Source organism: Sus scrofa, chromosome 11 (assembly GCF_000003025.6).
Source record: "Sus scrofa isolate TJ Tabasco breed Duroc chromosome 11, Sscrofa11.1, whole genome shotgun sequence".
Lineage (NCBI taxonomy): Eukaryota > Metazoa > Chordata > Mammalia > Artiodactyla > Suidae > Sus > Sus scrofa.
Genome location: NC_010453.5, coordinates 14305181 through 14332243, shown reverse-complemented (window position 1 = coordinate 14332243; position 27063 = coordinate 14305181). Strand labels below are relative to the sequence as shown.

Here is a 27063-nt window from a genome sequence, read left to right as displayed (position 1 = left end):
AGATTTATTTCATCCAGCGAAAGAATAATTCAAAATGGAGATTATTCCCAAGACTCACTGCCACATTAGCCTATGGTTATCAGAAAATCTGGTCCATGAAGGAGACTCTGTTACCCTTGAAAAAGACTGATTCTGTCTCCCAGTATAAACGGAGGTCTTGTGCTGGGAAGATTCAGCCTGAGGTGGAGGTGTGCTCTTTCCGGATCTATCATCCTTTTAAATGTAGCACACTCTGTATGAAGCTGTAAATGCGTAGTTTACATTTGGACAACTGCTCTCCAAAAGTGTCAAAACAGGACAGAAGTACTCTTAAAATTCTGTATTTATTTTTTTAAAGACTAGCTGTCTGCCTACTTCGCTTCCTCTCTTTCTGTTTGTCTTTCATCTTGCCTTTCATTCCGAGTTTCTTTATTGAGTGCCTACTATGAGTCAGACACTGTTGTAGGAGTACAATAAGGAAGAAAATAGACAAAGGTCTCCCCTAATTGAAACTCTCATCTATCCCAGTGGGACAGACTAAAATTAAGCACCTGCACACACACAATATTTACAAACCATGGTAAGTGCTGCAAAGGCAATAAATTGAGGTGAAGGAATAGTGTGATTTGATGAGACAGGCAGAGAGGGGGCTGCCATTTGAGTAGGTGCCAGCTCTCTAGTGATCTGGGAGTAGAATTTTCTGAATGGAAAGAATAAAGAGTATGAAGCAACCAGCCAGATGTGGTCCAGAGAATTCAGCCAGTGTGGCAGGAAAGGAAGCCAGAGGGAAGGTGGTCACGACTTCTGAGAGGCAGGCAGATGCCAGCTCATGCCAGGGCTCATGGGCCATTGGAAGGAGACTGCATGTTTGAGAAACTATGAAAGGATTCTAAGAGAATGACTTAACATGATCTATTTTATTTTATTTTTCTATGGCCACACCCATGGCACATGGAAGTTCTTGGGGCCAGGGATTGAATCTGAACTGCAGCTGTGGCCGTGCTGAATCTTTTAGCCCATTGTGCTGGGCTGGGGATTGAACCAGCACCTCCACAGCGACCTGAGCTGCTGCAGTCGGATTCTTAACCCACTGCACCACAGCAGGAACTCCAGCAGGATTTATTTTTAAAAAGATAGCTGCGGAGTTGCCGTCATGGCTCAGTGGTTAATGAATCCAACTAGGAACCATGAGGTTGTGGGTTCAATCCCTAGCCTCGCTCAGTGGCTTAAGGATCCGGCATTGCTGTGAGATGTGGTATAGGTTGAAGACGCAGCTTGGATCTGGTGTTGCTGTGGCTGTGGCGTAGACTGGCGGCTACAGCTCCAATTAGCCCTAGCCTAGGAACCTCCATATGCTGTGGGTGTGGTCCTAAAAAGACAGAAAAAAAGATAGCTGCCTCTGGCTGTTGCTGATACTATAAATCAAAGCAGGGAGACAGGAAAGCAATGACAGCAGGTAAGACTGCCTGGGGTTGCCACAGGCAGTTGAGGAGCAGTGGAACACAGGAGGAATTGTGGAGAGAGGCAGAGGGACTGTAGGCAAGTCCATGGGCACGTTATTGAACTTTCCTTAGCCTTGGTTTTCCCATCTGAATTGTGGGGATGATGCTCACATCCCATTGTGTTCTTATGAGGATTAAATGTATTAACATTTACTCCATGAAAGCTCTCCTAACAATTCAGAGCAAACAGCAATCAAAATGTGTTTGCTATGTTATTGGATATGGGAAGGAAGATGTCAAGGCTGAAGACTGAACGTATCCCATTGTCCCTGAACATAGGTAATGACGTAGAATACTTTTGAGATATGAAGATACTGGATCTAATTTTGCTGCTGTTGACTTACAGTGACTACAAGCCAATGACTCAAGCCTTGCCTCACTTCACCTTACCTGTAAATAAGGCCTCTGCTGACTGCCCCTTCAGTAGACCTCAGTGAAGAGAAGAAGTCAAATTGCATGCTACCCCTAACAGTCTTTGTATTTCTTCACAGAGAAGTAGTAGTTAATGAACAAGGTAAAAACGATTGACTTGTGGGGAAAAAAAAAAAAGATAGTTTTCAAGCTATGGTTTGTATGTTCACTGACTGTGAAATCCAACTATCTTGTTATATGTGTTTGTAGCTAATATAATGTGTAAACTAAAACAAAAGAGGAGTTCCCGTCGTGGCTCAGTGGTAATGAACCTGACTAGTATCCAGGAGGACTCGGGTTTGATCCCTGGCCTCGCTCAGTGGGTTAAGGATCTGGCATTGCCATGAGCTGTGGTGTAGGTCACAGACACGGCCCGGGTCCCTGGTTGCTGTGGCTGTGGTATAGGTCAGGAGCTGCAGCTTGGATTAGACCCCTAGACCGGGAACTTCCATATGCCCCAGGTACAGCTCTAGAAAGACAATAATACTAATAATATAATAAAAACAAAAGAAAAGGGAAGAAATAGTTGCTGTTGGAGCATTTTCTGGTTTCTGATTTCCAGAAGACTAAAATTAGAGCAGAAAAGAATCTTTGGGTGCTATTTAAAAATAAAATGATTGATTACTGCAGAAACCTATTCCATTAATTCAAATAGAATATTTTGGGTCAAGGACTTCTTATTCTTAGAACCTGGAACCCAGGTTTGAGTCCTGGCTCTGAAGGGCATCTCTGTTGCTTCAAAACTTGGGCAGTTATGGAGAGAGCTGCCATAAACATTCCTGTGCAGGCCCAGGTGTGGACATAAGTTTTCAGCTCCTTTGGGTGAACACCGAGGAGTGTCAGTGCTGGACTGTATAGTAACAGTAGGTTTAATTTTGTCTCCCAAAGTGACTACATTTTGCCTAATTACCCCCGTGTATGCGAGTTCCTGTTGCTCCACATCCTCACCAGTATTTGGCGGTATCAGCACTCCAGATTTTGGCCATTCTAATGGGCATGCAGTGAGGTAGCACTGTCATTTTTGTTTGTTTGGTTTTGCCTGAAGATTAGTCCCATTTAAAAAAAAATTATTGGAGTTGACTTACAATGTTCTGTTAGTTTCATGTGTACAGTAAAGTGAATCAGTCAGTCATAAATATACCCATTACTTTTTCCCATGTAGGTTATAACAAACTGCTGAGTAGATTTTCCTGTGCTGGACAGTAGGTTCTCATTAATTATCTATTTTATACAGTAGAGTGTATATATTATTCCCAGCCTCCAAAAGTTACATTTCCCTGATGACATGACATGGAGCATCTTTTCATATGCTCATTTGCTATCTGTATATCTTCTCTGGTGAGGTGTCTGTGTTCTGAGGTCTTGGCCCCTTTTTATTTTTATTTACTTATTTATTATTTAATTTTTAGGGCTACACCTGTGACATATGGAAGTTCCCATGCTAGGGGTCAAATCAGAGAGCTATAGTTGCTGGTCTGCACCACAGCCACAGTAACACGGGATCTGAGCAGCATCTGCGACCTACACCATAGCTCACAGCGATGCTGAATCTTTAACCCACTGAGCGAGGCCAGGTATCGAACCCACATCCTCATGGATAGTCAGGTTCATTACCACTGAGTCACAACAGGAACTCCATTGGCCCCTTTTTAAAATGAGGTTGTTTGCTTTCTTATTGTTGAGTTTTAAGTGTATTTTGGTTAAGAGTCCTTTATCAGGGAGTTCCCGTCGTGGCGCAGTGGTTAACGAATCCAACTAGGAACCATGAGGTTGCGGGTTTGGTCCCTGCCCTTGCTCAGTGGGTTAACGATCTGGCGTTGCCGTGAGCTGTGGTGTAGGTTGCAGACGCGGCTTGGATCCCGCGTTGCTGTGGCTCTGGCCGGTGGCTACAGCTCCGATTCAACCCCTAGCCTGGGAACCTCCATATGCCGCGGGAGCGGCCCAAGAAATAGCAACAACAACAACAACAAAAGACAAAAGACAAAAAAAAAAAAAAAAAAAAAAAAAGAGTCCTTTATCAGGTGTGTCTTTTGCACTTCTTTCTCTCAGTCTGCAGTTTGTTTTTTCATTCTCTTGACACTGTCATACACATAAGTTTTTTTTTTTTAATTTTAGTGAAGTTCAGCTTATCAATTAGTACTTTCATGGACTGCGTGATAGCCCAGAATCATCACCTTACCCAGGGTCAGCTAGGTTTTCTCTTATGTTGTCTTCTAGGACTTTCATAGTTTTATGTTTTACATTTAGGCCTATGATCCATTTTTAGTTAATTTTTGTGAAAGGTATAATTTCCTTTTTTTGCATGGGGCATACAATTGTTCCAGCACCATTTATTGAAAAACCTACCTTTGCATCATTGTCCTACCTTTGCACTTTCATTAATAATCAGTTAACTGTATTTCTGTGGGTCTGTTTCTGGGCTCTCTATTCTGTCCCATTAGTCTATTTGTCTGTTTTTTCACCAAAATCACACTGTCTTGACTACTGGAGACTTACAGTAAGTCCTGAGTCAGTGTTAATCCTCTAACTTTGTTCTTCTCCTACAATGTGGTGTTAGCTGTTCTTTTGTTTCTCCATATAAGCTTTAGAATGCGTTTGTTGTTATCCATAACACAACTTTCTAGAGGTTTCATTAGAATGCATTGAATCCCTTGATCAAATTGGGAGAACTGACATCCTGACAATATTGCGCCTTTACCCATGAACATGGATTATCTCTTCATTTGTTTAGTTCTTTGATTTCATTCATTTTATAGTTTTCCTCATAATGATTTTGTACCTATTTTGTCAGGTTTTTCCCTATTTTCATTTTGGGGGGGAGCAAATATAAATGGTATTGTGGTTTTTTTTTTATTACTCAAATGAATTTATCACATCTGTAGTTGTATAATGATTATCACAATCCAATTTCACAGGATTTCCATCCTACAACCCAAGCATATCTCCCCAGCCCCCAACTTGTCTCCTCCAGAGACCATAAGTTGTTCAATGTCTGTGAGACAGCATCTGTTCTGCAAAGAAGTTCAGTCTGTCCTTATTTCAGATTCCACATGTCATTGAAAGCATTGGATGCTGGTGTCTCATCGTATGGCTGACTTCACTTAGCATGATAGTCTCTAGGTCCATCCATGTTACTAAAAATGCTGGTATTTCGTTCCTTTTAATGGCTGAGTAATATTCCATTGTGTGTAGGAATATTGTGTACCACATCATCTTGATCCACTCCTCTGTCAATGGACATTTAACTTGTTTCCATGTCTTAACTATTGAAAATAGTGCAGCAGTGAACGTCAGAGTACATGCGTCTTTGCGAGTCATGGTTTTCTCTGGATAGATGCCCAGGAGTGGGATTGCTGGATCAAATGGTAGTTCTATTTTTAGTTTCTGAGGAATCTCCATACTGTTTTCCACAGTGGTTGCACTAATTTACAATCCCACCAACAGTGTAATAGGGTTCCTTTTTTTCCACACCCTCTCCAGCACTTAATGATTGTAGACATTTGGATGATGGCCATACTGGCTGGTATAAGGTGGTACCTCAGAGTGGTTTTGATTTGCATTTCTCTAATAATGAGTGATGTTGAACATCTTTTCATGTGTTTCTTGGCTATCTATCTTCTTTGGAGAACTGTCTGTTTAATCTTCTGCCCATTCTTTGATGGGATTGTTTGGTTTTTTTTGGTATGGAGCTGCAGAAGGTGTTTATAAATTTTGGAGCTTAATCCCTTGTCTGTTGATTCACTTGCAAAGATTTTCTCCCATTCTGTGGGTTGTCTTTTCGTTGTGTTTAGGGTTTCCTTTGCTGTGCAGAAACTTTGAAGTTTGATTAGGTCCCATTTGTTTATTTTTGTTTTAATCGTTAATACTCCAAGAGGTGGATCTGAGAAGATGTTGCTGTTGTTTATGTCAGAGCGTGTTTGGACTATGTTTTCCTCTAAGAGTTTTATAGTGTCTGGTCTTATGTCTAGTCTTTAATCCATTTGGAGTTTATTTTTGTGTCTGGTGTTAGGGAGTGTTCTGATTTCATTCTTTTCCATGTGGCTCTCCAGTTTCCCCAGCACCATTTATTGAACAAGCTGTCGTTTCTCCATTGTATAGTCTTACCTCCTTTGTCATAGATGAGTTGGCTGTATGTGCATGGGTTTAATTCTGGGCTTTCTATCCTGTTCCACTGATCTATATTTCTGTCTTTGTGCCAGTAGCATACAGTTTTGATGATTGTTGCTTTGTAGTATAGTCTCAAGTAAGGGAGCCTGATTCCTCCAGCTCCATTTTTCTTTCTCAGGTTGTCATTGGCTACTCTGGGTCTTTTGTGCTTCCACACAAACTTGAAAATATTTTGTTCAAGTTTTATGAAAAATGTCTTTGGTAATTTGATAGGGATTGCATTGAATCTGTAGATTGCCTTGGGTAATACATTCATTTTGATAATGCTAACTCCTCCAGTCCACGAGCACAGTATATCTTTCCATCTATTTGTGTCATATTTGATTTCTTTCATCAGTGTCTTATAGTTTTCAGAGTACAAGTCTTTTGTCTCTTTAGGTAGGTTTACTCCTAGGTATTTTATTCTTTTGCATGCGATGGTAAATGGGATTGCTTCCCTAATTTCTTTTTCTGCTCTTTCATTGTCAGTGTATAAAAATGCCGTCGATTTCTGTGTATTAATTTTGTATCCTGTGACTCTGCCAAATTTGTGGGTGAGCTCTAACAGTTTTCTGGTAGAGTCTTTAGGGTTCTCTAGGTACAGTATCATGTCATCTGCAAATAGGGATAGTTTTACTTCTTCCTTTCCAATTTGCATTCCTTTTATTTCTTTTACTTCTCTGATTGCTGTGGCTAGGACTTCCAGAACTATGTTGAAGAGTAGTGGCAAGAGCGAACATCCTTGTCTTGTTCCTGATCTCAGCAGGAATTCTTTCAGCTTTTCACCATTGAGAATGATGTTTGCTGTGGGTTTGTTATATATATGGCCTTTATTATGTTGAGGTAGGTTCCCGCTATGCCCACTCTCTGAAGGGTTTTTATCAGAAATGGGTGTTGGATTTTGTCAGAGGCTTTTTACGCATCTATTGAGAGGATCATATGGTTTTTATTCTTCAGTTTGTTAATGTGATGTGTCGCACTGAAGGATTTGTGGGTATTGAAGAACCCTTGCATCCCTGGGATAAATCCCACTTGATCATGATGTACAATCCTTTTAATGTATTGTTGGATGCGGTTTGCTAGTATTTTGTTGAGGATTTTTGCATCGATGTTCATCAGTGAAATTGGCCTGTAGTTTTCTTTTTTTGTGGTATCTTTGTCTGGCTTTGGTATCAGGGTGATGGTGGCCTCATAGAATGAGTTTGAGCGTATCCCTTCCTCTGCAATTTTTTGAAAAAGTTTCAGAAGGAGAGGTGTTAGCTCTTCTTTAAATGTTTGATAGAATTCTCCTGTGAAGCCATCTGGTCCTGGACTTTTGTTTGTTGGAAGTTTTTTACTCACAGTTTCAATTTCAGTTCTTGTGACTGGTCCATTCATCTTTTCTATTTCATCTTGATTTAGTCTTGGAAGACTGTACTTTTCTAAGAATTTGTCCATTTCTTCTCGGTTTTCCATTTTATTGGCATATAGTTGCATATAGTAGTCTCTTATGATCCTTTGTATTTCTGTGATGTCCGTTGTTACTTCTCCTTTTACATTTCTAATTGTATTGATTTGAGTCCTCTCTCTCTTTTTCTTGATAAGTCTGGCTAAGGGTTTATCAATTTTTTTTTCTGCTGTACAGCATGGGGATCAAGTTACTCTTACATGTATACATTTTTTTCCCACCCTTTGTTCTGTTGCAATAAGGGTTTATCAATTTTGTTGATCTTTTCAAAGAACCAGCTTTTCATTTCATTGATCTTTTCTATGGTTTTCTTTGTTTCTATTTCATTGGTTTCTGCTCTGATCTTTATGATTTCTTTCCTTCTACTAACTTCAGGTCTTGTCTGTTCTCTCTCAAAGTGCATTAGATGTAAAGTTAGCTTGTTTATTTGAGCTTTTTCTTGTTTCCTGAAGTTGGCTTGTATTGCTATAAACTTTTCTCTTAGAACAGCTCTTGCTGCATCCCATAGGTTTTGGAGTGTCATATCTTTGTTGTCATTTGCTGCTAGGTAATTTTTAATTTCCTCTTTGATTTCTTCAGTGATCCATTGGTTGTTTAGTAGCATGTTGTTTAGTCTCCACGTGTTTGCGTTTTTTGCAGTTTTTTTCTTGTCGTTGATTTCCAGTCGTATAGTGTTGTGGTTGGAAAAGATGCTTGATATGATTTCAATTTTCTTAAAGTTACCGAGGTTGGATTTGTAGCCCAGGATGTGATCAATTTTAGAGAATGATCCATGTGCACTTGAGAAGAATGTGTATTCCGTTGCTTCTGGATGGAATGTCCTATAAATATCTATTAAGTCCTTCTGGTTTAATGCTTCATTCAGGGCCTGTGTTTCCTTGTTGATTTTCTGTCTGTGATGTCCGTTGTTACCTCTCTTTTTCATTTCTAAGTTTATTGATTTGAGTCCTCTCTCTCTTTTTCCATTGCTGTAAGTGGTGTGTTGAAGTCCCCCACTATTATTGTGTTATTGCTGATTTGTCCTTTTAAGATTGTTAGCAATTGACTTATATATTGTGGTGAACCTATGCTGGGTGCATAGATACTTAAAATTGTTATATCCTTTTCTTGGATTGATCCTTTGATCATGAGGTAGTGACCTTACTTGTCCCTTAAAATATCCATTTTAAAGTCTATTTTGTCTGATATGCATATGGCTCCTCCAGCTTTCTTTTGATCCCCATTTGCATGAAATATGTACTTTCATCCTCTCACTTTTAATTTGTATGTGTCTCTAGAAGTGAAGTGGGTCTCTTGAAGACAGCATATATATGGGTCTTGTTTTTGTATCCATTCAGCCAGTCTATGTCTTTTGGTTGGGGCGTTTAGTCCATTAACATTTAAGGTAATTATTGATATGTATGTTCTTATTGCCATTTTATGAGTTGCTTTGGATTTGTTTTTGCTGCTCTTTTTTCTTTCCTTCTTCCCTTGTTCTTTTCTGCCTATAGAAGTTCCTTTAGTATTTGTTGTAAGGCTGGGTTAGTGTTGAATTCGCTCAGCTTTTGCTTATCTGTGAAGGTTTTGATTTCTCCTTCAAATCTGAATGAGAGCCTTGCTGGGTAGAGTAATCTTGGTTGGAGGTTTTTTCCTTTCATCACGCTAAGTGTATCATGCCACTCCCTTCTGGACTGCAGTTTCTGCTGAAAAATCTGCTGATAACCTTATTGGGGTTCCCTTGTATGTTACTTGTTTCTTTTCCCTAGCTGCTTTCAAGATTTTCTCTTTGTCTTTAATTTTGGTCAGTTTGATTAATATGTGTCTCAGTGTATTCCTCCTTGGGTTTATTTTATGGTACTCGTTGTGCCTCCTGGATTCGAGTGAGTGGTTTCTTTCCCATGTTAGGTAAGTTTTTGGCTAATATCTCTTGGAGTATTTTTTCTGTCTCCTTCTCTCTCTCTTCTCCTTCTGGCACCCTTATAATACGGATTTTGGTGCGTTTCACGTTCTCCCAGAGTTCTCTGAGACTCTCTTCATTTCTTTTCAATCTTTTTTCTCTTCTGTTCCACATCCGTAATTTCCACTAATCTGTCCTCCACCTTGCTTATTCATTCTTATGCCTCCTGTATTCTGCTGAGAGGTGCCTCTACTGAATTTATTTCAGTGATTTTATTTTACATCTCTTCTTGTTTAAGTTTTATATCTTGTATCTCTTTGCTCAGTGTTTCCTGTAAGTTATCCATCTTTGCCTCCAGTTTATTTCCAGTGTCTTGCATCATCTTCAGCATCTACAGTCTAAAGTCTTTTTCCTGGAGTCTGAGAATCTCCTCATCACTTAGCTGTTTTTCTGGGGTTTTTTCTTTCTCCCTCATCTGAGTTATAGTTCTCTGTCTTTTCATTTTTATAGGTTTTTGGTGTGGTGACCTTTTTATAGATAATAGAGCTGTAGCCTCTCTTACTTCTGGTGTCTGCCCCCCTGTGTCTGAAGTCGGTATGGGGGGCTTGCTGTAGGCTTCCTGATGGGAGGGGCTGATGCCTGCCCCCTGGTAGGTGGAGCCGATTCTAATCCCTCTGGTGGGTGGGGCTTAGTCTCTGGATGGGATTAGAGGCAGCTGTGTGCCTGAGGGGTTTTAAGGCACCTGTTTACTGAGGGGCGGGGCTGTGATCCCACCTGGATTGTTGTTAGCCCTGGGGCTTCTCAGTGCTGACTGCTGGGTGGGGCCAGATTTTCCCAAAATGGCCACCTCCAGAGAAAGGCATGCTGCTGAATATTCGCGAGAGCTTCACTTTCAATGTCCTTCCCTTACAACAAGCCACATTCACCCCTGTTTTCCCAGGATGTCCTCCAAGAACTGCAGTCAGGTGTGACCCAGATTCCCGTGGAGACTTTGCTTTGCCCTGGGACCCAGTGCACGTGAAAGTCTGTGTGTGCCTTTTAAGAATGGGGGTCTCCATTTCCCCCAGTCCCGTGGAGTTTCCTGCACACAAGCCCCACTGGCCTTCAATGCCAGATGCTCCAGGGGCTCTTTCTCCCAGTGCTAGATCCCCACACGTGGGAGTTTGATGTGGGGCTCAGAACTCTCACTCCTGTAGGTGAGTCTCTGTGAGCCAGTTAGTTTCTAGTCTGTGCGACTTCCCACCCGGGAGGTAGGGGGGTTGTTTATGTCACATAATCGCCCCTCCTACCTCTTGATGTGGCCTCCTCTGTCTTCCAGAGTAGGATATCTTTAAGGTTTCCTGTCCATTTGGGTGGGGATTGCTCAGCTTTTAGTTGTGAATTTTGTTGTTTTTAGGAGAGAAGTTGAGCTCCAGTCCTTCTATTCCACCATATATATATATATATATATATATATTGGTCTTTTTACTATTTCTTGGGCTGCTCCCGCGGCATATGGAGGTTCCCAGGCTAGGGGTCAAATCGGAGCTGTAGCCACTGGCCTATGCCAGAGGCACAGCAACGTGGGATCCGAGCCACATCTGCAACCTACACCATAGCTCATGGCAATGCCAGATCCTTAACCCACTGAGCAAGGGCAGGGACTGAACCCACAACCTCATGGTTCCTAGTCGAATTTGTTAACCACTGTGCCACAACGGGAACTCCCCTCTTCCACCATCTTAATCCCATCCAATGGTACTGTGTTTTTAATTTCAAATACACCTTGCTGATTGTTGGTACAGAGGAAGTGATTGACTTTTGTATATTACCTTTGTATCATTGCTGTAATCACTTATTAGTCCCAGGAGTTTTTTTGGTGGATTCTTTTAGCATTTTATCCTTCATATGGATCTCCTCCTTAGAGTGTACCCTTTGCAGAAACTGTATCTGTATTTAGGACTAAATCTATATTTTGAGTTTTTTCTAAGGCATTTCATTATGCATATGAGTTTGGATGATTTAAATCAGAACTAATACCTTCATCTTTCCTATCTTGATTGCTTTCATTCCTCTTTTTCTTCAGCCATGAGAATGAACATCAGTGGGAGACGAGGCTTCTGTCTTCTCAGCTAGCCATAGACATAGGTATTGAGGTCCTTCTGAAATGCACACAACTAGTCTTTCTTTTTTCCATCTGCAGGAAACGTTGAGTACTTGTTAGCATTCCATTTTAGTGAGTAGAACATTTCTAATGAGTATTTCAATTTCACTTTGGTACACCAGGAACACACACCCTGGGAGAAACAACAGAGCCTCCTGTAAAATCATCCTGATCTGTGCCTGCTTTCTCTCCCTCTCTTGTGTTCCTAGGTAAGTGTGAAATCGGCTGGGCCTACTACTGCACGGGAGCAGGTGCTGCAGCCGCCATGCTGCTATGCACGTGGCTGGCTTGTTTCTCAGGCAAGAAACAGAAGCAGTACCCATACTGAGATGGAGCCACCAAGAGCCAGCGGGGGAGAAGACGAGCCAAAGGGGCTAGGAGGGACCGAAGCAGTCAGCTACTTTCAAAAGGTGGAATAGTGGTTCTACACCATACAGCACTCATGAAATAAAACCCAGTGGGATCAGAAACATTATACTATGTGGAAGGGTTGGGCAAGACTTTTGAAAGAAATGTAGAGCATGGAATGGTAGAGAAAAATGGACCAAAGGCTAAAAATATTGCAGGGTGTCGGGTATTTCTATTCTACAGAATATTGTTAATGTAGAACACATACATACACATGACAAATCTATATATGCAAACAAGGAATTTTTTTTTAAGGATGATGACTCAGACTCAAAAGGGCTAGTAGAAACAGTATTATGTTAGGAAGCAGGGTAACCCATAGACGTTCCCTGTAGGTCATGGCACTTCTGAAAGCACACGAGCACATACAGACATACACATCCACACACATGCCATACGCAAACTATGGTGTTGCACAGATTATACAAGAGTTTAGTGGTGCATTACTCCTCTATCTTCCTTTTAATACCCATTTAAAATACAGTATTATCACTTTGTAAAGCATACATTAAACCTAATAAATGGATCCATAGGCCACTCTTCCAGTATTTTGTATATCCTGCACAAACTCTTTATGCCCTCAACACGTCTTCGGTGTTTACCTGGACCTTTAGAATTAAGCCTTTGTATTTCAATATTATTCAAAAATATGCAATATTTCTCTGAGTAGCTTCTGCTATGATATTCTTATGAAGTAAAGGGGCAACTTTCTGGCCTCTGTAGGAGAGAATTCAGTTGAAGATGTGAGAGTAACGAGAGACATGTTCGGGTCATTAGATCTTGTTTCCTTTTGTCCATTATTGTCCTGTGCTGTACCACATTTATTCCAATATCCATTTTGTAAAAAATTTAAAAGTGCTATTTTGTTTGTATCTGAAAATCTCTGTGAATAAATTCTCTCTTTGATCAATAGGTAAATGTGTCAGAGACTGTTAATTCAGTTATGGAGTTTGTTTCTGCAATTTCCTACATGTAACCTTCAACTTCCAACAGTCTGGTGAATTTTCTGTTTTAGGTTAAGGCCTCCCGTTCCCCCTCTAGTCATCCAACCAGGTGGTATTCTCTATACAGAAGGTATTAAAAGTGAGTAAGACATAACTCCTGCTTTCAACTTAAAGCCCTTGCAACCAGCATGCAAACTGCCTGTTCATTGCACTTAAATCATGATCAGATCCTTATGAGAGAAGAATTTCAAGTCTAATCTGGATAACGTTTGAGAATATGGGCAACAGGGAGGCATGGATGAAGGCAGCAAGAACCAGGTCCCAGTTCAGTCTCCAGGGGTGATGACAGTGGTCACTAGCTGCTGGGGACATGCTGCTTCTCTCCTTTCTACATGGGGCTGCATTACCTCCATGCTTCTGTCCCAGGGGCAATTTCCTACCGCCATCTTTCAGGGATCTTGGCCATTGGGGAAGATACTGTCACACTGCTCTTCCCAGCATAAAGCCTTGACTAGAAAGAAGGATTTGGACCCTTCCATGACCTCCTAACAAAACCAGCTCTTTCAAAAGCAAAGATTGGATACTGGTCTTTTATTAGGCAATGCTGAGTAAGCATCGAATCCTTAAAGCTTCAGTTTCAATTCATTTCTAAATGGTATGCTTTTTTCATATGTGGCGATTGAGCATTTGGGCTGTTTATACAGGTCACTATGTTTTCTATACATATTTATCAATTTAAACTTAAATACCTGAACAGCAAGCTTGCTTCTGGCACTTTTAACCATCCAGGGCCAGGATTCATGTGTCCCTGAAAAAAACAACACAAGACTTTTGGCCACTAACATTCTGCACTTTCTGAGGCTTTGTTGCTATGGAAAAAGTCACTCTGCTCTCAAATGTTTATTCATCATGCACTGAATGCCATTTGATTGTGTCTCATTGTCCACTGAGCAGGGGCTTCTCCACTCAGTGGTTTCCTGCCAGGAGAAGAAGATTGCACTTGGCTTCCTCAATTAGCCCATCATTTTCATGTATTGCCGGTGCTTTTCAAATTTTTTTAACTACACCTTCCTGTCAGAAGAGTATTATGACTTCTTAGCTCCCATGATGAAGTTGAAATTCTCAATGGAATTCATTAAGGTCTAATTTCTTAAATAGATTTAATGATAACATTGTCATTTTATGGAAGCATATGGTTTTAAACATTAGTAACCTCACTAGAATAAAAATGATCGCTCTGACATGATAAAGACCACTGGCTAACCCTTATATCTCAAGTCCTTATGAGTCATATTAATTTTATGGTTCAAGATGTCCCAGCATTTGATAAGGAGCATCTGATGTATTAAGAATTATATAAAAAATACTTACATGTACTGTTTTTCAAATGAAAATCAGGATTCATAGATTAATAATCTTAACAATAACAATAATAATAAAATCTGTGAGGAGTTCCCTGGTGGCTCAGCAGGTTAAGGATCTGGTGTTGTCACTACAATGGCATGGGTTTGATCCCTGGCTGGCCTGGGAATTTCCTCATGCTGTGGGCATGGCCAAATAATAATACTAATAGTAATAATAATAATGATAATACCCTGACACCTATAGTCAATTAATCTTTGACAAAGGAGGCAAGAGCATAATATGAGAAAAAGAAAGTCTATTCAGCAAGCATTGCTGGGTAACCTGGACAGGTGCATGCAAAGCATTGAAACTAGAACACACCCTCACACCATGCACAAAAATAAACTCAAAATGGCTGAAAGACTTAAATGTAAGACAAGACACCATCAAACTCCTGGAAGAGAACATAGCAAAACACTCTCTGACATCAACCTCATGAATATTTTCTCAGGTCAGTTTCCCAAGGCAACAGAAATAAGAGCAAAAATAAATAACAAGTGTTGGAGGAGGTGTGGAGAAAAGGGAACCCTCTTGCACTGCTGGTGGGAAGGTAAGCTGATACAGCCACTATGGAGAACAGTTTGGAGATACATTAGAAATCTAGACATAGAACTACCATATGATCCCACAATCCAACTCCTGGGCATATATCCAGAAAAAAGTTTCCTTAAAAAAGACACATGCACCCACATGTTCACTGCAACTCTATTCACAATAGCCAAGACATGGAAACAACCCAAATGTCCACTGACAGATGACTGGATTAGGACGATGTGGTATATATACACAATGGAATACTACTCAGCCATAAAAAAGAACAACATAATGCCATCTGCAGCAACATGGATGGAACTAGAGACTCTCATACTGAGTGAAATAAGTCAGAAAGAGAAAGCCAAATACCATATGCTATCACTTATATCTGGAATCTAATATAGGGCACAAATGAACCTTTCCACAGAAAAGAAAATCATGGACTTGGAGAACAGACTTGTGGCTTCCCGGGGGGGAGAGGGAGGGGAGTGGGAGGGATCAGGAGCTTTGGGTTAACGGATGCAAACTATTGCTCTTGGAATGGATTTACAATGGGATCCTGCTGTGTAGCATTGAGAACTATGTCTAGATACTTATATTGCAACACAACAATGGAGGAAAAAGTATGTATACATGTATGTGTAACTTGGTCCCCATACTGTACAGCAGAAAAAATTTTTTAAAAATTAAAAGTAAAATAATAATAATATCTGTGGAAAGTATATATTCACAGGCTAGCTACTTACTAACATATATATAAAGGTCCAAAACAGCTCTATTTCACAACCTCATAAAGCTTTCATTGCTTGTACATGTTGCAAAGTAAAGTGGGGAGTTTTCCTTGTTTTTAAGAAGAGAAAATGGTATATACAGAAGTTTATCAGAGTTCCCGTCATGGCTCAGTGGTTAACGAATCCGACTATGAACCATGAGGCTGCGGGTTCGATCCCTGCCCTTGCTCAGTGGGTTAAGGATCCGGCGTTGCCATGAGCTGTGGCGTAGGTTGCAGACATGGCTCGGATCCTGTGTTGCTGTGGCTGTGTAGGCCGGTGGCTACAGCTACGATTCGACCCCTAGCCTGGGAACCTCCATATGCCATGGGAGCAGCCCAAGAAATGGCAAAAAGACAAACCAAAAAAAAAATAAAATAAAATAAAATAAAAACAAACAAAAAAAAAGAAGTTTATCGATGAAATTGAATTGACTCTTCCAATTTGCAACATATTTATCTGTGTATCTGAGTAACAAATAAATCTTGAGCTCCTGCTACTTGCTGGCTTTTTTACTAGACAGAAAGCACTCTATAAAGTGCAACCCTTGCTCTCAAGTTGGTCCCAAGCTTGTGGGGGAAAAGGAACAAGAATAACAGTGATTACACATCCCATGATGTTAATTAACTCTCAAAGACAAGGAGAAAGTTCCTTCCAGGTAAAAAATCCTGTACAGATAAATTTAAAAGACATAAAGACATCATTAAGAAAATGAAAAGGTAAGCCAAAGACTAGAAGTTACAAATCTGGCAAAGAAGTTTTCTTTAGCACACATGAAGAACTCCCAAATGAATATAAAAATGCAATTCAATTTTAACACAAAAATGGAATATTTTACAAAAGCAGATATACAGATGCCAATAATCACATTGAAAAGGTGCTTCTACATCCTTGGTCAAGAAGAATACGAAACTCAGAGCCACAATGAAGTACCATTTAACATGCTACAATGACTAAAGTTAAACAATTTACAACACCAAACGTTGCCAAGTATGGATTTGTGTAGTTGGAAACCATTAGGCAGTTTTTATTAAGTTAACCATAGTAATTCCTCTCCTAGGTATTTATGAAAAAAAATCTATGTGCACAAAAAGACTGCATTAAAGTGTTTGAAGTTGATAATAACCCCAGACCAGAAACAACTAAAAGGTCTGCCAACACATAAAGAAACTGGTATATTTAAACAGTGGAATACCACTTGGCAACGAAAAAGAATGAATTTCTTTCTTTTCTTTTTTTCTTTTTTCCTTTTTAGAGCCACACATGGAAGTTCTTGGGCTACGGGCCTTATCAGAGCTGCAGCTGAGGCTACACCACAGCCACAGCAATACCAACTCCGAGCCGCATCTGCAGCCTATGTCACAGCTTGTGGTGATACCTGATCCTTAACCCACTGAGTGAGGCCAGAGATCAAACCCACATCCTCATGGAGACTATGTCTGGTTCTTAACCCGCTGAGCCACAAGGGGAACTCTAAGAATGAATTTCTAGTATACACGATGACATAGATGAATCTCACAGACATTATGTAGTGCACTTAAAAATGTTTTCATATGGTAGCCTTCGTGTTAAGTGTTCTTAGCATCCACACAAAGTAAGAGACACAAGGAACTTTTGTAGGTGATGGAGATGCTTTATAACCTTGATTGCAGTGATTGCATGGATCTACGCATATGTCCAAACTCATCAAATCATATATATTGAATATAGTCAGGTTTTGTATATCATTCATACCTTATTAAATTGCAAAAACAAGGAAAAGCCTAACTGTGAAGAGAAGAAGAAAGAGGAAATTCATTCAGCATTTTTGTTAATACCAAAATGATCTTGGGAAAAACTGTTTTTGCAGCCCTGGGTGATGGAGTGAATTTGTCAGAACATCAAATGTGCAGGCATCTCTCTTTGATTGGGGCTTACTCTCATCATGTGGAGTGGGAAACCCAAAAGAGCCTTCCTGGGGAGTTCCCACTGTGGTGCAGCGGGATCAGCAGTGTCTCTGAATCACTGGGATGCAGGTTTGATCCCCAGCCTGGCACAGTGGGTTAAGGATCCAGTGTTGCCCACAGCTCCAGCATACGTTGCAACTGCAGCTTGGATCTGATTCCCTGGCCCAGAAACTCATGTGCCGCTGGGCAGCCAAAAAAAAAAGAAAAAAAAAAAACCAACAAAACATAGGGAGAGAGAGAACCTTCTTGGAAATGAGAGCATAGGATCATTATACCAGTTTCCAACAAGTGCACATGAGTGAGAAGAAACTGTCATCTCAGGTGAAATTTTTGAGGGCAAAGCATTGGACTAATGCCCCAGAGCAGAGCAAGAAGATGCTGTGACCTGGGTCACTGCACTAACACCTACCAGTGGGGGTCAATGAGAACACAAGTGATTCTTCCCTGGAGGAGTTCACCTGTTATGGAAAAGGGACATCATTCCCATGGTTCAGATCATCTTTACTTCTGTCTCCTGAGGGCCTATTCTAGTTTGTGAACTCAAGTGATTGTTCAAGTAAATGTTCACACCTGAAAATAAATGGCAGTGATGAAAAAGGAGGAGTTTTTAACACGAACGAGCGCGAGGACAGAGCATCATGCGATGAGGCCAGCTGTGGCCATGCTGAAACTAAACTACTTCCACCAGCAACTGGATCTGGAAACTCTTCCACTTCTATTTTTTTTTTCTTGATAGTGTTCACAATTGCCATATATCTGGGAATCAGGGAAGAACTGCTGTTCATCCTATTTTGAAGATTATGCTGTGCCTTCCACATAGGATTAGCTGAGATGCTTAGTTTAGCTCACCCATGATGTTTTCTTAGGGCTTCTGACATTCTGGTATTTTTCTTTTAACTATGTATTCATTTTAAAAGTGTTTAGTGATCACTTATATATCAAACACGGTGACAGATTTAGCACTGACATATTTTATCTTTTACTATGGCCTTTAAGTTTTTCTATTCATTGAAATTCTTTTTTTTTTTTTTTTTAGGGCCGCACCCGAAGCATATGGAGGTTCCCAGGCTAGGGGTCTAATCGGAGTTGTTGCCGCCAGCCTACACCACAGCCACAGCCATGCCAGATCTGAGCCACATCTGCAAACTACACCACAGCTCACGGCAACACCGTTCCTTAACCCATTAAGCAAGGCCAGGCATCAAACCCGCATCCTCATGGGTATTAGGTAGGTTCATTACCACTGTACTGCAGCAGGAACTCCCACTGATGCATTTTTGAAAACAGAGAAAGTCTGTAGACATCATCATTGACCATCAGTAGGGAACTCCTTAAATAAATGATGGTACACCTATATATAGAAAACTATATGAACATTTAAAAGCAAACATTTCTATATTGATACAGAAACATCTTCAGAGTCTACTGAGAAGAGCAAGATGCAGAAGAACTGATATAGCATGCTAAAATGTCCGCAAATATTTTTAAAGAATATACATACATTTACTTTGTATGAATGGAATCTCTCAGAAAGGTAAGTAATAGATACTAATAATTGCCTCGGGATAAGAGATGGGGTGAGAGGGAGACTTACTTTAAATGCCCTTCTTATTGTTAAACTTACATTACCCATTCAACAATTTTACTTTACTGTACTGTACTCTTTACTTTTCACTGCACTTCACACCGCACTTCACTTCACACCTCACTTCACTTTTCACTTCACCTTACTTTTCACTTCACTTTTCACTTCACCTTACTTTTCACTTCACCTTACTTTTCACTTCACTTTTCACTTCACCTTACTTTTCACTTCACCTTACTTTTCACTTCACTTTTCACTTCACCTTACTTTTCACTTCACATTACTTTTCACTTCACTTTTCACTTCATCTTACTTTTCACTTCACTTCACTTTTCACTTCACTTTACCTTTAACTTTACCTTTAATTTTCCTTTCCTTTTCTTTCCTTCACACCTCCCACGGCACATGGAGGTTCCCAAGCTAAGGGTCGAATCGGAGCTGTAGCCACCGGCCTACGCCACAGCCACAGCAACTCGGGATCCAAGCCGCGTCTGCGACCTATACCACAGCCCACAGCAACGACGGATCATCAACCCAATGAACAAGGCCAGGGACCAAACCCGCAACCTCATGGTTCCTAGTCGGATTCGTTAACCACTGAGCAACGACGGGAACTCCCTCAACAATAATTTTAAAGTAATGCAAAGCGATCATTTCATAAAAATGTATAACTCAGCTATGAGATGACAGATATGCCTATGTGCTTATCAGTCAAAAATCTATAGAAAATAAGCTGTTCAATTTCACAGCCTATTAGAGTTCAAAGCCAGCCCCCAAATTTCTGCAAATTCTTGAGGGGATGTTTTCAGAGGCTACCTTTTATATACCCATATGCTGCCTTGGTCCTTTACTTCTTTGCCCCTAACATAAAACTCAGTGCTTGTGTGTGTGTGTGTGTGTGTGTGCGCGCGCGTGTGTGCGCGTGCATGTGTGTGGAGGGTCCTATTAAAAAATTACTCACCCTAAACATTTATGAGGTTTCTTTAGGTTTCAGTGAAGACTTGGCAGGTGAAGCTGGAGGAGGGATTTACAACACAGCCTTGCAAACAGCTACAAATGGGAGAGAAGACTCTTTGGTGGAGGGGATTTAGATGACTTTTTAAAATTTTTACTGGAATACAGTTAACTCACGAAGGTGAGTTACTCTCAGGTGTACAGCAAACTAAATCAGTTATACATATACACATATCCAGTATCAATTCACACCAGTAAGAGTGGTCATCATCAAAAAGTCTACAAACAACAGATGCTGGAGAGGGTGTGCAGAGAAGGGGACCCTCTTACACTGTTGGTGGGAATGTAAGCTGGTGCAACCACTATGGAGAACAGCATGATGCTTCCTTAAAAACTAAATATAGAATTACCATGTGATCCAGCCACCCCACTCCTGAGCATCTGTCCAAAGAAAACCATAATTCCGGCTCTGTGTCTTTAGCTTCCCTTCCGCTGCAGTTCCAATAAACCCCCAAACCCAATCTCTGCATCAGGCTGCCTCCTCTGTCCTCTTTCTTTAAAGAGGAAAAATCAATCCCCCACCCCCTGCCCCCACCAATGCATAGCAGTTCTGCGTTCCTATTTCTTTGTGCCTTGGAAACACAATCCAGGGCTCTCTTCCTCACTCGGCTCATCAAAGTATTTGTTCAAATTAAGGCAATTCCTATTTGAAAAGGAACTTTGCTTCCAGTTCCAAAGTTCTGTAAAAAGGGCACAGACTTGCTAGAGGAACAACATCATTACTGATGTACATGCAACGATACTCAGACTTTAAACGCTGGAGCTCTCCAGGGCCTTCTTCCCGTCTATGCCCCGACCTCCCTGGGCAATCTCATGGATTCCCACGGCCCCAGCTACATCCATTTCCCAAAGGCTCCCAGAAGTACCTAGTCAGCCCCAGACATCTTATACCCAAACACATATGCAACATCACCATTTAGCAAACTCACAGATATATCAAACCCACTGCCCAAACTGATTTTATAATCTCCCTTCTAAACCAGCTCTGTCCCAGATATATCAAACCCACTGTCCGAACTGATTTTATAATCTCCCTTCTAAACCAGCTCTATTCCTGGTGTATCACAGGACAGCAAACCAAGCTGCTCTTGTCTGAAACCTCAGTCATCCTAGATACCTTCCTCTTTCTCTTCCACATCAGTTCTACACCTTAGGTAGTTCCCTCTCTCCATCTCGCCCGACTTGACGCTGACTTAATCCAGTTAAGAAAGAATTAATCCTTCTGTCTTAATTGTTAACAGATCTGAGCCAGTTTAGCCAACCCCATGTTCAAGTTCTTGTTGCAAATATAGCTAGCTTAGGTTTTCCGGAGATTGGTGAGAGCTGTATCTTCTCCACGAGTCTACCACCAGATGGGATCTTATAATTAAAGCAGGTCTCTGACGAGATTCTGCCACATATACAAACATATGTTTGCAAGTAAGGACAAAAAACCGTCCTACACTCTGTTCCACTGATTTGTACTTTAGGCACTTTGAAAAGTACCCGAGGTGAAAGGCTCACTTCAGTGGATCCGACAATATTCCAGCAGCAGGATCCAGTTCACCTTCTTTCAGAGCAGAGTCATCTGCTAAGTAAAGGGACACGGAACCAAGTGTCTGGCTACCAAGATCTAGGTTACCGCTCCTGGGGTGCGAGAGGCTGCTGGACCCCTGAGACTCTCCGAGCAAAGCTCACACCGAGGTGGAGGTGACTGTGTAAGAGACCAAGGCCAATTCATAGATTTGGAATACCGCCCCTTTCACCAGGGAAACATTCTTTCTAGCATTCCTCTACCAGTGACCAAACTCCCTGGTGAAAACTGAATAGTGATATTTGGAAATGATTGTCGCTGCTGCCTCTGGTGAGTGGATGTCTAAGAAGGTTCAGTGGAACGTTAAATAGTCACCTCTAGGGTAGAGATTTTAAAAGAACCACACAGATTTGCATGTCATTACATATGATAGCATTATATAACATACATAATATACACATACATATAGATGGATATTTATATGTCCTATTTAAAAATACATTGCAGGAGTTCTCTTCTGGCTCAGTGGGTTAAGGATCTGGGCATTGTTACTGCTGCGGCTTGATTCACTGCTGTGGCGTGGGTTTGAGCCCTGGCCTGAGAGCTTCTATGAGCTGAGGGCGTGGCCAAAAGGAAAAAAAAATACATCGCTGGCAAATATACCCCTTCTTATCTGCACACGCCCAACGCATCCTCCCTTGCTCTCCTCTAAACCCAGTTTCCACAACAGGCGAGATAAGCAGTGTGTAAAAACCACAGATCTAACCGGTCCCGCCTCCGTGACTTCCTGCTTCTCTGGTTCCACCTGGCCTGTAAGTCTCCCACCTCCCTGTCTCTTGTCACTCTTCTCCGTTGACCTACTATCCTTGACTACGCTGTCTTCCCTTGGGTTCCTTCCACTGGCCGAGACATCAAGTGCCTCGCAGCATTTGTCCTTCTGGTCTGCCTGCCTAAAGCGTCATTCTCTACCCCGCTCCATCCGACTAAGCCCCACGCATAACTGAGGTCACACTTAAAGGAAACCACAGCTGATCCTCCCATCTCAGATGAGGTGAAGAGTCCTGGTGGACCCTCCTATGACCAAAGTGGCAATGAATTAATTGCCTAATGTCTATGGTTTGACGGTTGTTACTACAGGGAAAATGTTTGTGTCCTTCTCAGCATTGCCTTTGTCTCATTCTCAGTAGTCAATAAATATTGGCTGCATAACTAAAAAAATTTAATAGCTCTATTTATCTGAGGAACTCCAGCCACAGGCATACACTGCGCTTCCTGGGAGCACAGGGGTTTGTTTGTAGCTGTGTCTGAGAATACCGACTGGTGTAGACTTTTCAGTGAGGTTCTTTGGAAAATGATATGACACATTAATCACTCAGACTTGACATACAGATAAGGTATAAATGTGATATCCTTTGAAATCTAAACCCTAAATCCTCCTTAGCTGATGGCTCCTAATGGTCTTTGAGAAGAAAAACATGTAAGATAAGAAGAAACACAAATAATTGCACGCTACATCTGGAAGGACTTTCTCCATCACTTTTCCTCGGGGGCTTCTACAGGAAGCACAGCAGGGGTCAGAGGTGGGGTGCAAAAGGCCTTAAAATGGGAGTTGAAGGAAGTCTCCCAGAAAACTAGTTTGGAAACTGTGCTGTGAATGACCTCCCTTTGGAGAAATTCTATAAAGTGCAAAATCCACTGGTCTGCTCTGCTCAAGTAAACAGTGAGTGGAAATCCATTTGTTTATATTGCAAGGATTGGATTTCTTTTCAGGCATTCTGTGCTGTCTTGGAGGCAATGCAAGTGATAATTTATGCATTAAAGGATTACCAAGAACCTCCTAGGAGTTAAAATGATCACTCAACTTTTCCCCTATTGCATTGCTTATTAAAAGTACAGATGCCTGCAAGTTCCTGTGTGGCAGAGCGGGTTAAAGGATCTGGCATTGTCACGGCTGTTCACAAGTGTGGTTTCCTCATTTCTCTCCCCCCCCCCCCCCCCGCCTTTTAGGGCCACACCCATGGTAAATGGAGGTTCCCAGGCTAGGGGTCAAATTGGAGCTGCAGTTGCCATCCTACACCACAGCCACAGCAATGCAGGATCCAAGCCAAGTCTGAGACCTACACCACAGTTCACAGCAACACCAGATCCCCAGCCCCCTGAATGAGGCCAGGGATCGAACCCACATCCTCGCAGATACTAGTCAGATTTGTTACCACTGTGCCACAATGGGAACTCCCCCTAGAAAAAAGATCTAAATATCCACAACAGATAATGATGGAATCGTTTAAATGGCATGGTCCTCTAATACATTTCATATATGAATGTACCTACAATATTCTGACTTAAATCAAGAAAATACCTTCTATCCAAAGAAAAATACACTTGTAAATCTACTTTCAAATAATGGGAGTTCCCTGGTGGCTCAGTAGGTTATGGGTTTGGCATTGTCAATGCTGTGGCTTGGGTCGCTGCTGTGGTGTGGGTCTGATCCCCATTCCTGGAGTTTCCATGTGCCACAGGCATGGCCAAAAAAAAAAAAAAAAAAAAGAATAGAAAGTTGCTCAGTTGATGATTCTCAAGAAGAGCTGCCGTACATTTTAGTGGAGGGTAATGAATTAGAAATGTACAAAATTGGCTCTTTGTGAAGAATCTAGGCTAAAGAGAATATGGATTAGGAACAGGAATGAATAGTAAGTAGTGCCAGATAAATAAGTGTCCACTGGGGGTGGGGGTGGCTAGTAGTTCTTTTATGTATTGGAAACCTTTGGTCAATCCATCAGTGATTTTCTAGACATCAGAGTTAAACCAGAAGGATCTGAGAATGAAGTTATGATTTCATTAGGATAGTTTTAGTCACAAAGTGAAAATGATGGTCAGAATTCCGAATGTCTGCCACAGGCATCTGACCTTCCTTCCTAAGCCTATGCCATCTGCTGCCAGTGGGGTTTTTCCTCTGTGGGTCCAATCGACACAAGACTGGGCCAGGCTGGCAGTTCTCTCCAGACCATTCACCTCTAACTTGGAAGTCCCACTTCCTCACTCTCAGGATCCGGGACGACCTGTTTCATGGTTTTGCTTCTTTAGTTCTTTTTTTTTTTTTTTTTTGGCTTTTTTGTCTCTTTAGGGCTGCGGCATATGGAGGTTCCCAGGGGTCAAATCAGAGCTGTAGCCACCAGACTATACCACAGCCACAGCAATGCATGATCCAAGCCACATCTGCAACCTACACCACAGCTCATGGCAATGCCAGATCCTTAGCCCACTGAGCAAGGCCAGGGATCGAACCTGTGTCCTCATGGATGCTAGTCTGGTTCTTTAACCACTGAGCCACTTGGGAACTCCTCTTTGGTTCTTTTTTGGGATTAAATCATTCTATGTTTTGTTTTAAACCCTATCTGTGCTTGGAGTCTAAAGCCATGAACTAGTAGCAGTGTCCAATCACAATGAAGCAGGCCTGGGTGGGAGACTCACTTTTGCTACTTACTAACTGGCCCAGTGGGATCATCTCTAAACCTCTGTTTCCTCATCTATTAACCAGAGGTAATAATTGGACTAACTTCATGAGAAACTTACAACCTAATGCTGGGCACAGAGTGAGTGTTCAGCAAAGGTTATGATTGTTTTCACTCTTAATATTTCCTATTTTGAAGTGTGGGGCTCAGTTATGTCTTAAGGAGTCATTGAGAACTTCTTTTACACAAAGAGTCTGCCTCTGCCTCTGAATGGGACATCTGTCCACCATGGCTCTCGAGGTCTCTGGCAATTGGTTTCCCTGGATAATATTTAGAAACTCTGTAAAGCGCAGCTGTCACAGGCACTGACGAGCCCTTTGATCAGACCGTCGCCCAGGGAAGGACTCCGAGTAGCCCTTTCCCAGATTGATTTTTTTTGTTTTCGTTTTTTTGGGCCACACCAGCGACACATCAACGCTTCCAGGCTAGAGGTTGAATCAGAGCTGCAGCTGTCAGCCACAGCCACAGCCACAGCAACTCGGGATCCAGGCTTCATCTGTGACCTACACCACAGCTCACGGCAACACCCAATCTTTAACCCACTGAGTGAGGCCAAGGAGTGAACCTGCAACCTCATGGAGGCTAGTTAGGTTTGTAACCCTCTGAGCCACAATGGGAACTCCCCAAGACTGATATATATATATATTTTTTTTTGGGGGGGGTCTTTTTGCCTTTTCTAGGGCCACTCCCGCAGCATATGGAGGTTCCCAGGCTATGGGTCTAATTGGAGCTGTAGCCACCAGCCTACGCCAGAGGCACAGCAACGTGGGATCCGAGCCGCGTCTGCAACCTACACCACAGCTCATGGCAACACCGGATCCTTAACCCAGTGAGCAAGGCCAGGGCTCGAACCCGCAACCTCATGGTTCCTAGTCAGATTCGTTAACCACTGAGCCACGACAGGAACTCCAAGACTGGTATTTTGAATAACAGCTCAAACACTGATCTGATTGGATGTGGTGTTTACTTTAAATCATGTCTCCCAAGTGGAGAGGCAACAGTTCAGACCTAAGTCTGTCCAATCAGGTGCTGGGGGAGGAGGTCTGCCAGCAGAGGAGAGGCGAAAGGAACACAGGACACTGGAGGGAAAAACGAGCCTTAGTTACACTGTCTGACACGTTTGTAAACACCAATAAGAAGCGTTCAGTATAAATCACAGGACCCCAGAGCACTTCATTGTCCCCAACTGAGAATCTTGGGACTCTCTCTGGGCGTCCTGCCCTCCTCTGGGGCTGGACCTTGTCAGCGGGCTTTCCCACGAATGGGGGCTGCTTCTGGACATGATTAGAGTCTCAAGAAGCGATTCCCAGGAGCTTTGGCTAGGAATGTCAAGTTGCTGATGTAGATGTTTTCTGCTACTTGATTTTTTTTTTTTTTCTGCCTCTGGCAAGAGGTTTTGAGCTATTCAGTCAGTAAAGAAAGGGGTTGTGCAGTTTGGGAAAAAACCAGACAGGAGGAAAGATTATTTGACCTAGTTAAACAATAGAATAAAATGTTGCATTTTAATGATTTCTGTTTATAGCATATTAAGGAAGTACATGTAATGTTTAAAAATTAGGGCTGGTAAGTTTTTTCTAAGAAAACAAAAAATATAAATTATGAATGCCTATTTTAAAGTATTAAGAACTCCATTGTTTTTAAAACATTCTACATACAATTTCCTCCCTTCCTCCCCTCCTAGCTAACTTTTTTCTTGGATGCACCTATGGCATGCAGAAGTTCCCAGGCAAGGGATCAAACCAGCACCACAGCAGTGACAGAGTCAGGTCCTCAACCCACTGAGCCACCAGGGAACTCCCCTAGCTAACATTTTTAAGTGACAAGAGCTGTGTGTATAGGTGAGAGAAAATGCTACAAACAAAAAGTCCTACCCTCAAGAAGCAATCTAATGGGAAGACAGACATGTTAATACATGGAGCTACAGTTATA

General features: G+C 41.7%; 1 protein-coding gene and 1 long non-coding RNA gene across 17 annotated transcripts in view; one reads left to right on the top strand and one right to left on the bottom strand.

Moving 5' to 3' along the window:
- The window catches only part of LHFP (lipoma HMGIC fusion partner), a 256711-nt gene extending 243887 nt beyond the window's left edge, over nucleotides 1-12824 (top strand). For all 3 annotated transcript variants that reach the window (XM_005668367.3, XM_005668368.3, XM_005668366.3), the window contains one exon: nucleotides 11714-12824. In XM_005668367.3, coding sequence (XP_005668424.2) covers nucleotides 11714-11832 — 119 coding nt within the window. In that variant the 3' untranslated portion in view covers nucleotides 11833-12824. The remainder of the gene's footprint in view (nucleotides 1-11713) is intronic.
- The window catches only part of NHLRC3, a 180721-nt gene that overhangs the window by 32601 nt on the left and 121057 nt on the right, over nucleotides 1-27063 (bottom strand). For 4 of the 14 annotated variants that reach the window (XR_002336516.1, XR_002336530.1, XR_002336523.1 and 1 more), the window contains 2 exons: nucleotides 13606-13664; nucleotides 11381-11537 (listed from right to left, as the gene is read on the bottom strand). This is a non-coding gene — a long non-coding RNA (NHL repeat containing 3). Of the gene's footprint in view, nucleotides 1-11023; nucleotides 11638-12155; nucleotides 13665-27063 lie in introns of those variants that run through there. The other 10 variants (XR_002336517.1, XR_002336519.1, XR_002336520.1 and 7 more) reach the window with 4 other exon arrangements.